Source organism: Aedes albopictus, chromosome 1 (genome assembly GCF_035046485.1).
Source record: "Aedes albopictus strain Foshan chromosome 1, AalbF5, whole genome shotgun sequence".
Taxonomy (NCBI): Eukaryota; Metazoa; Arthropoda; class Insecta; order Diptera; family Culicidae; genus Aedes; species Aedes albopictus.
This window is the reverse complement of record NC_085136.1, coordinates 222,360,618-222,371,100: the sequence shown is the minus strand read 5'-3', so window position 1 is coordinate 222,371,100 and position 10,483 is coordinate 222,360,618. Positions and strand designations below refer to the sequence as shown.

Here is a 10,483-nt window from a genome sequence, read left to right as displayed (position 1 = left end):
TTAGATCTTTGAGATATAGTAGAATATAGTTATTAAGTGATATAGTTAAGTGAAAATGTAGTCTACGGTATGTTTGACGAAATAAATAAATAAATATTAATTATCACTGCACCACTGTATCCTACCGCACTAAGCCAGTTATAAAACGGGGCTGCGGATAGAGGTTTTTTAAAAAACACAAAATTGAACTTCACACTTAGAGCTCTGACTCTAGACTGATTTATTATACCTATCCTGAGTCCCTGACTACCTATGAGCCCTGTCCAGCTACTTGCTGAGTATGCACACTCAATTGGATCGCGTTGTGGTGCCTCGTGGTGGTGTCCGGTTGCGGTGCTATAGACTGTTCTTCGTAGAAATGCGCGCGGAGTCGTTGCAGCTCCTTCTCTAGCTCCACCAGCTGACGTTGCAGATTCCTTACTTGATGGTGTTGACTATTCTGGTCGTTTACGATGTTCGGTTTGTTTGGTTGGTGGGAAGCAACCATAACTTATGTATATTTACGTTTGAGCATTATAATATAGCCGCCATTTCTTAATTATATTGCATGAAAAACATTGGGATAAAATAAACTCACAAGGTATAGAAAAAAGTTATTAAGCAAACATTCTTTTGGATAAATCAAATTTGTTTTACAGGATATCATCATAGAGTCGTATTAAACCATTTGACGTTACAGCGGAAGCTAGCAGTCTTCCAGCTTTGTGGGAAACGTGGAAAAGTGACTTGGAGTGTTTTTTCCTGGCACATAATATCGAGGCACAGCGGGACAAACGGGCCCAGTTGGCCTACCTTGGCGGTCCGGCCCTTCAAGAACTGCTACGGCATTTGCCTGGGACAAATCAAGTACCTCATGTGGCTGTCGACCCACCGTACTATGATGTGGCCATCAAATGCCTGGATGACTATTTTGAGCCATTTCGCCGTAAGACGTATGAGCGGCATATCTTCCATCAGATTGTTCAACAACCGGAAGAAAGATTTGCGGATTTTGTTTTGCGGTTGCGGAAGCAGATTGCTAGATGCAATTACGACGCATGTGTAACAGATGAGTTGATTGCCGACCGCATCACACAAGGCTGCAAGTCACAGGAGTTAAGAACAAGACTTCTGCAGAAAGACCGGTCACTTGAAGAGATTATCGCGTTGGGTACAAGTTTGGCCGAATCGCAGGACCAATCGAAAAAATTGTCGAAACCCAACATCCAAAGCAGGCCGGAATTCGAAGTGAACGCTGTTGCAAAACCACCGTTTCGTCCTTTCCAGAAACGTAGGGCATACATTTCTCCAGGAAACCAGAATCGTACACAGCTTGGTCAACAGCCGAATAATCGCTTCACTTGCTACGGATGTGGACGCCGTGGACACGTGCAGGGAAGCAACGATTGCCCGGCGAAAGAAACAAAATGCGCGGCTTGTGGGAAACAAGGACACTGGGCGAAGAGATGTTATGGTACAAGGCAGGGATTCAAACGCCGCCCCATCGACAGTATTCCAGAACCAAAGGTCAAACGTATCCGGGCGATTCAGGAAGAAACCGAGGAAGGTCAAAGCACAGATTTCGTATTCTACGCGATGGGTCGGAACGTTTTCACGTTCAAGGTTGGAGGAGTTGACATACCGATGACGATTGATTCTGGCGCGGATGCCAACATTATAACAAGGAATGTCTGGGACCAAATGAAGGAGGCTGGAGTAAAGGTGATGAATGCCACAACTAAAATTGACAGGTCGCTGATCGCGTATGGAGCCGGAGAACCATTGAAGATGGCGGGAATGTTCCAAGCAGAGATTAAGGCAGTAAACAACAAAGTCGAAGCAAAGTTTTATGTCGTCGAAAACGGTCAACGCTGCTTGTTGGGTGATCGCACCGCCAAGGATCTGCAGGTTCTCAAGGTTGGATACGACATTGAAGCGATCGAAACCAAGCGCCGTATTCTCTTTCCGAAGATGCGGGGAGTGAAGGTTGAAATACCTATCAACCAAGAAGTGCAACCAGTACAACAAGCGTATAGACGACCACCGATTGCGATGGAAGAAAAGATCGAAGAGAAGTTGCGATCACTTCTTGAGCTAGATATTATCGAGCGGGCTCCAGGTCCGTCACCGTGGGTGTCGCCAGTAGTACCCGTCCTCAAGGATTCTGGAGAAGTCCGACTGTGCATTGACATGCGTCGGGCCAATCAAGCGGTGCTCCGTGAAACTCATCCCTTACCGTTAGTGGATGAGCTCTTGTCATCGGTCTCCGGCGCAGTGCTCTTTTCGAAACTGGACATTAAGGAAGCGTACCATCAGGTCGAGTTGTCCGAAAGATCAAGACCCATAACGACTTTCATCACCAAGTATGGTCTCTACAGGTAGATGAGAACATATTGATTTTCTTTTGTTTTGTTGAATAAACATGAATTTCCAAAGATAAGACCTTATTGAATTGTTTCTCTTAAAATGTGTAGGTACAAACGTCTAATGTTCGGGGTCAGCTGTGCACCTGAGCTATTTCAGAAAACAATGGAAACTATAACAGCTGGTCTCGATGGAGTTATTGTATACCTCGATGACGCTATTGTGTTTGGCTCAAATAAGACCGAGCATGATAGAAGACTCGCAGCGTTGCTGAAGCGTTTTTCGGAATACGATATTCTACTTAACGAAAAAAAGTGCATCTATGGAGTTGAAAGCCTGGAATTCCTGGGTCACCAGCTTTCATCCGCAGGAGTTCGCCCAACTGAGAGCAGACTGTCCGTCATCCAGAAATTTCGGGAGCCGCAAAATGTTTCAGAACTTCGAAGTTTCCTCGGATTGATTTGTTATGTTGGCAAGTTCATTCCAAACCTCGCGTCTAAAACTGAACCACTCAGACATTTACTTCGATCAGGGGTACAATTCAGATGGACTACGACAGAAAGCTCCGTATTCCAGTCCATCAAGTCAGATATTTTCAAAATACATCATCTCGGATTCTTCAACCCCAAGGATCGAACCAAGTTAATGACAGATGCAAGTCCAACGGGGTTGGGTGCTGTACTCCTACAGGAAGATTCACAGGGAAGAAGTCGTGTGATTGCTTACGCCAGCAAAGCACTCACGGATCTGGAAAAGAAGTACTTCCAAACAGAGCGGGAAGCTTTGTCGCTTGTTTGGGGCGTAGAAAAGTTTCGCTTATATCTGCTTGGAATAAAATTCACGTTGTTGACCGACTGCAAAGCGCTGAAATTCCTGTTTAACCCCAAGTCTCGCCCTTGCGCTCGGATCGAGAGGTGGGTTCTCAAGCTGCAGAACTACACATACGATGTTGAGTATATTCCAGGATCTGCTAATCTAGCAGACGTCTTCTCGCGGCTTTGCGAATTACCACCAGAACCTTTTGATGAAAAGGGAGAAAAGTGCATTCAAAGCATTGTAGCACAGTCTATTCCAAAAGCGATCACGTTGCAGGAAATCAAGGAAGAAACGACAAAAGATGAAGAACTTACGCAGATAATGGAATGTCTTCGGTCTGGTATAATGGATTGCATGTTCAAGGAGTACAAACCTTATGTGGATGAGCTTTGCAGTGCAGAAGGGGTTCTGTTAAGAGGCAATCGACTGGTAGTTCCTACGAAGTTACGTGAACGAGTGCTGGCGGTGGCACACGAAGCGCATCCGGGAATGGCCGCAATGAAGCGTCGTCTTCGCACGAAGGTCTGGTGGCCAGCGATGGACAAACAGGTTGAGATGAATGTGAAGAAATGTAAGGACTGCATCCTAGTATCTTCCTTGGGTCCACCGGAGCCAGTGAGAAGTACAACGATGCCTGATAAGCCATGGACCGACATAGCGGTTGACTTCATGGGTCCACTACCCACGGGACACACGCTTTTTGTGATGGTGGACTACTTCAGTAGATTTACTGAGGCTATTGTCATGAAGCAAATAACGGCAAGGCGTTTAGTTCAGGCACTTCACGAAACGTTTAGTAGGTTTGGGATTCCTGAATCTATTAGGTCTGATAATGGACCTCAGTTTGTAAGTGAGGAAATGCGAGCATAGTGTGATGAATACGGTATTATTCTACGGAAAACAACACCATATTGGCCGCAAGCAAACGGCGAAGTCGAACGAGCGAACAAGACGATTTTGAAACATCTGAAAATAAGCCAGCAATCGTCGAGCGCAGACTGGATGTGGGATCTTAGGTCGTTTCTGCTTATGTACAATTCCACTCCACATGCCACAACTGGGGTGGCTCCTTCTATTTTGATGTTCAAGCGTCTGTTGAGAGACAAGCTGCCATGTTTTGGCGAGCAGGCTTCATCAAAGGAAGAGGAGGAAGTAATGGATAGAGATAGAGCGAGAAAGGATAAGTATGCGGATTATGCCAACTGCAGGCGACACGCTAAGGTAACAGAAATAAGAGAAGGAGATACTGTTGTAGTTAAACGAACAGTTAAAGACAATAAACTGTCGACAACTTTCGCGCCTGAGGAATACACAGTGATCAAGCTTGTGGGGTCAGATGCAACGGTTCAATCGAATTCTTCGGGTCGAGTATTAAACAGAAATGTTGCACATCTGAAAATCCTACCAGCATCGATGAGTACGACAGAAAACCCTCCATTCAAGGATCAATCAGCCATGCTGCCACTCCGGGACATGGACATCACGAATGAATCAGAGGAAGCGGGACCGCAGGAAACACAAGCGGACCAGAGCACAAGCCGATCAATGCGGATGTCGCGCAAACCAGCATACCTCAAGGATTACCATACTGACGCAGTTTTCGACGTTTAAAGTAGAGGGGGGATGTCAGGATCGGATTCGCCCTTTGCGAAAGAGCAGCAACACTGATCACCCCTATCAGAGAGAATCCAACGTGAACGCCGCCAGCGTCGCCGTCGGAGGACAGTGAGAACGGTAGAGGATTTAGAAGATGGAGTACTGTTAGACTCGCTGTTAGAGAACGGGAAATAAAAGTGATTTGTATAAAAGTGCGTTTCTTGCGTTTAGATTTTATTCTGAGATCCGACAATTCCTACTCTTCAACATCGCTCTGAATGGTGTATTACGACGAGCCTGGCTCAACAGCCCAGTACGATTCTCACAAAATCCGGTCAATTTGTGTGCCTTGTGGACAACATGGGCATAATCGAAAGAGTATTTGGAATGGTGGCAGAGCTGTAACCCGTCTGAAACGAGAAGCAGAAAAGGTCGGGCTAGCGGTGAATGCATCAAAAATAAAGTACATGCTGGTAGGCGGAACCGAACACGACCGAATCCGTCTAGGTAGTAATGTGTAATGTGACGATAGACAGGAATATCTTACTGACGGACGGCTGACAACAAAGTGAATCGTGAAATTCGAACGTGCATCGTCAGTGGAAGTCGTGCCTCCTACAGGCTCCAGAAGAAACTGCGGTCCAGAAAGATTCATCCCCGCACCAAATGCACAATGTACAAAAGGCTTATAAGACCGATGGTCCTCAACGGACACAAGACCTGAACCATGATCAAAGAGGACCTGCACGCACTCGGAGTTCAAGCGCACGTGTTATGGACGATCTATGCAAGAGAACGGTGTGTGGCGGAGAAGGATGAAACAGGTTACTGCACTATACGGCGAACCAGCATCCAGAAGGTGGCCAAAACAGGAAGTATACAATGGGCAGAGAATGTTGCATGAATGCTGGAAAACAACTCTGCAAAGTACGGGTTTTCTACTGATTCGGTTGACACAAGAAAGCGTGGAGCGCAGAAAGCTCGATGAGTGGCCCAGGTGCCAGGTGCGGCAGCCACGAACTAAGTATTGTGGCGTACTATCATCTTATCACAGACAAACAGACGTAACACTCTTAAAATCGTCTTGACACATGCATTTAACGATCAATTCAAATTTCATTTGATTTCCACGATTCTTCCACCAAATTCGATCGCTTTGACGTTTGCCAGTGTACACGTTGCTGAATGATGCAAACGAATATTACTGGCGATTTGTATAGTAGTGTGCGTGTTAGACAAACGTCAAATAAAAATCCATCATGGCCGACAGTGTCTCGCGCGGTTCTACACACCAAATTTTTTCCGCTGAAAATCAGCAAAGTTTTGCTGAATTTTGCCGAGCTGTAATTTCAGCAATCAATTCAGTAAAAAAAACTGCTGAAATTTTCAGCAATTTCAACTGTCATCGTGATTGTCAAGAGTTTACTGAATGATCAGCAAATTGTGCTGAAACTTCAGTGATCTCGGCCGACGTGGAATTCACCACCACTTTGCTGAAGAGTTTCAGCAAATCAGAACAAAACATTGGGTTTTCTTCTTTTAGCTTCAATGAACAAAATTGATGTTGATTCATTAATTTGTATTAATCATCTTAAATGAGATGGTCGGATCACACAAATCAGGCTGAAATCCTCATTGAACTCATGTTATTGGTCGCACTGCCGGGTCGTGGATCATTCTTCCAGGCATCGTGGATATCGCCTTTTTAGTCCTGGGGGTTTATCTGTCGTGCAAAGAAAACATTGCTTTATCCTATAAATTCGTATGGAATTTAAATACTTACCATATCCTTATACGCAAGAGATATGCGCTGTAAAATTTGGCACGGTTACACACTTCATGAGCATGAGCATGATTGACCGCCCGCGGTTGCTCCTCTGTTATTGCAAGGACAGCTGCATTTACACAAAGAACCAACAGATAATGCTTGGGACTAGCCTTCTCCTCATTGTGTAAATGCTGGCATCCCAATACTTTTTTAAAAAGCAATACCAGCGCCGGCCGCGTCCGAATGCAGGTCAATTGAGGATAGGGAAGGAAGTGATGACGTGATTCTCGCTTAGGCCAATAACCGAGGAATTCTCTGCGTTACTACGAGTAATCACTAGGAGTTTGGATACGGGAAGGATGATTTGTTAGGGGCTTTGTTTTGGTAAACAAATTGCTACAATCACCAGACCGATTCTTGCTTTGCTACGAACGATGCACTCGCGAAAAATTGAATACGTCGTCACATACGCGACATGTCAGGGAATAATGTCCACCGCACAATCAATTCGAGAAAACTAAACCGCATCTACTGCTAGCTGGCGTCTTACGGCTGATCCCGGATACCACACTCACGCCCCGATCACTGTATTTTAACTACCGGATGGCTTCCAGACATTTCATTTTTTTTTTTTAATATCAAAAATAGTTTGCGTAAAACGAGGTTCGCGAAAATAAGAAACGGAAGAAACACACATCAACACCCGTGAAATAACGAAACTCGAAGAAACAGAACACGCGAAATTACGAAACTCGGCTCGAAGAAATCGACGCGGACACCGTGGTCTACCTGCCACTGAATCGTACGGTAATCTTAATCTTTCTAAAAAAGAGATGCCTTGCCGTTTTGATCGCTGCTTGTAAATCTGAAATAGAAAATAGTATTAAATGGTGATACGTTCACAACAGTTATATTTTTTATAAATTGTGTTATTTACACATAGGAGAAATTTACCTTCATTCCTCTGAAACAAACGGTATATTAGCAGTGAAAAACAAATTACAAAAATAGAATAAAAAACAATTAATAAGCATAAAAAAAACAGTAAAAAAAAGTAAACCAAATCTTGATCCTGCATTTAAATTAAGGCCGCACGGGACGACGTGTAAATTTTGCTATCTTACCTCTCTTTCTAACAATTTGCCTCGCGATTTTGAAGATGGAAATATCAATTTCCACTGCACTGACGTAGCTGAAACTTTAATCGATTGTGCACCGCAAGTGAGCAAATGAACGATCAAATTTCTAGTCAAAAATATGAAGTAGAAGTTGAGATTTGCATCTTTCTAACAACAGAGCAATGGCGGACTATTCAACCACCGTCCCGTCCGGCCTTAACCAGACTGGAAAATAGCAAGATTAAAATTTGGTATAATATGGTAGATCTTACGCCGTAACGCACCATTCCAAGGTGATCTACCCACGTTACGAGTTGGTTACACACTTCAAATCGTCGAAAAACTTATTAAATAGGGATACGATTCCAGGCAGCGCGCACCACACCAACTTTTTTTTATTTTTCTTTTTATTTTGACAAGAGGTAGCCAACGATGCTGATGGCGGAAAAATTTGCTGAAAATTCAGAAAACCCGAAAAGTTAACTGGTTTTCAGCAAATAAATCCAAACTGCTGATTTATCAGTAAAACGTGAGTTTGCTGATTCTGGTTCAGCAAACCAGTTTGCTGAAATCGCAAATTGATTTTTGGTGTGTACCAACAGGTGGCAGTGTGCTCATAAAAAAGACACCGGACAAAAGTTTTTGATGAAATTCCTTTAAGAGTTACGTCTGTTTGTCTGTGGTCTTATCTTAAATGTGTTGTTGAGCAAACTAATGCATTTGTGTATGTAGGTATAATCATCACGGAGTAGGATCTACAAATTTATCATTTAAAGTGGAATTCTCGCGCTTAGTATCATACGGGCGTATCTACAATGATCGATTTCTCTTCGTCGATTTTCTCTTCCGTTAATAACTTGGCCGGCAAATCATTTCTAGTTATTTTCATGATTCTAGATACTAGTGCTAATCGTCTGGAACCGAAAAACACTGAGAGATCATCAGAACACTGATCGTATTTCCCGGAATAATCCAAAGAGATAATCGATGAAGAGAAATCGATCATTGTAGATACGCCTGTATGATACTAAACGCGAGAATTTAGTTTTATCAATACCAAAACGAATTTCCCTAAAAGCACTGATGTCTGTTGAACTCCAGAAAGTTTAAATATCGCGACTAGCCAAAAATCAGCTTGAGAGTCACTTTTGGATCATACCCACAGTTTGAGCATTCCTGAATTAGAAATTTAAATTTGCATTCATGTCCCATCAGAGGGAACCATTCCGGCGCTCACATCCATACAACAGGCAAACGAAGCAAATTCAATCATCAACTGGAAATCCATTGAACACCCCATGAAAATAATTTTCCACATTCTTGAATGACAGCTAAAAACTGACTCACGTCACATCCATCAGCCGTGCCACGTAATGGATGCATTCCTAAATCTATTCAATATCATAACCAATTTATTCGATTGTCATGCCCAACGTGCACCGAATACCATCCGCTCATCATATTCGCCGCCATCAAGTTTTGGAATTCAATTCGCCGGTCCTGTTCCCAAATCCTCCCTGCCTTCGACCGATCGACCGACGACCGCGCCAGTTCTCCGTCCGTCATACACAAGTTTGACCTCGAGAATAGAGTGCACTTTTCGGTCACCATCACCGTCGTCGACGTCACGACACTATCACACTGCTGCTGCTGCTGGATGCCGCTGGCGACAACGTGTAGAGATGACTGAAAAAGACCTGTCTGCATTGCGGTTTCCATTTATGTGGCTGCTCGTCGTCCCGCCGCATTCCTTGCCTCGTCCTAGTCCTGTGCCAGGCAGGATTGCTAAAAATATTTTCTGACATGCCCATATTCCGACAAGAGCACTTGTCATCGGAAATGAACATCCTTTAGATTGAATGAATGTGAGAGTGTTTATCGTTAGTGTTGATGGCGATTTTTTTCGAGAATGGAAGAACCATCGTAAAACCGTTCCATGTAGTTTGAAATATGCAAATTTTAACCGGTGATAAAACTGATTAACGTAAATTGAAAAAGTTCCGCTCCATGGCAGAATTTGGCTGAAGGGAATGGATCGACAGCCGGTTTACTATCTCCTGTACAGAAAGGCTTATCTTTGCGGAGAGGTTTGTAACAAGCTGACGATGATTCCATATCTTCACGCGTACGTTTTTGCTTTTGGGATGCGCAGATGAAGCAATGCAATGATGTAGTTAGGGGAAAAAGGGATAGACTTATATTGACGAATAGAGTATACACGATGTGTCGGCTTAAAACTATAATTTTATTCAACACTTGTCGAAGACTGGTGTCAGCAGAAGCCGAATACTTACCATAGACTGGCACAGGGTGGAATGAGTAGGAAGAAAAAGAATAGAACCACCGCAGCAAGAAACGGCAACACGAAAAGAGTGGGGTTGCTGAAGTGCAGGAAAACATAGATCGAAACGATTCGCGGAGGGTCTATGCAACTGTAAAAGGTGCATGGTAAGTACAAACATCTGTCAGTGCCTACCGTGTGTAATGACCAATAATCGTGTGTCAAGATTCCTGCATTTACACAGCTGCCCACTTCCCCATAACGCATATTGACAAAACTACCAATCTTCCTTTGGAGGAACTGTCCCACGCACGCTGTCAATCTGGGAGTCCTGCATATGCCTCTTGTGTCGCACATTTCGAAGCACTCTATATCGAGACCGAGGGTACGTGATATCGAAAATTACCTGTAATTCCTCTCCCACCTTGACATTCATGCACATTGCACACAACAGAGACGTGTAGATGTTCATCTATTTCCATCCGAACGAGATTGGCATTAGTGGAATCGAGTTCAGTTCTGTGCCTTCAGGCGACGGAGATGATCAAGTGGCTCCATAGC

The 10,483-nt window shown here is 43.9% G+C and overlaps 1 protein-coding gene across 1 annotated transcript; it reads left to right on the top strand.

The window, feature by feature from the left end:
- The first annotated feature begins 452 nt into the window (after positions 1-452).
- LOC134291136 (uncharacterized) lies at positions 453-2,361 on the top strand. Its single transcript, XM_062858497.1, has 2 exons — positions 453-459; positions 680-2,361. Exons 1-2 carry the CDS (start codon positions 453-455, stop codon positions 2,359-2,361), a joined length of 1,689 nt encoding a protein of 562 aa, XP_062714481.1.
- Positions 2,362-10,483: the final 8,122 nt, after the last annotated feature.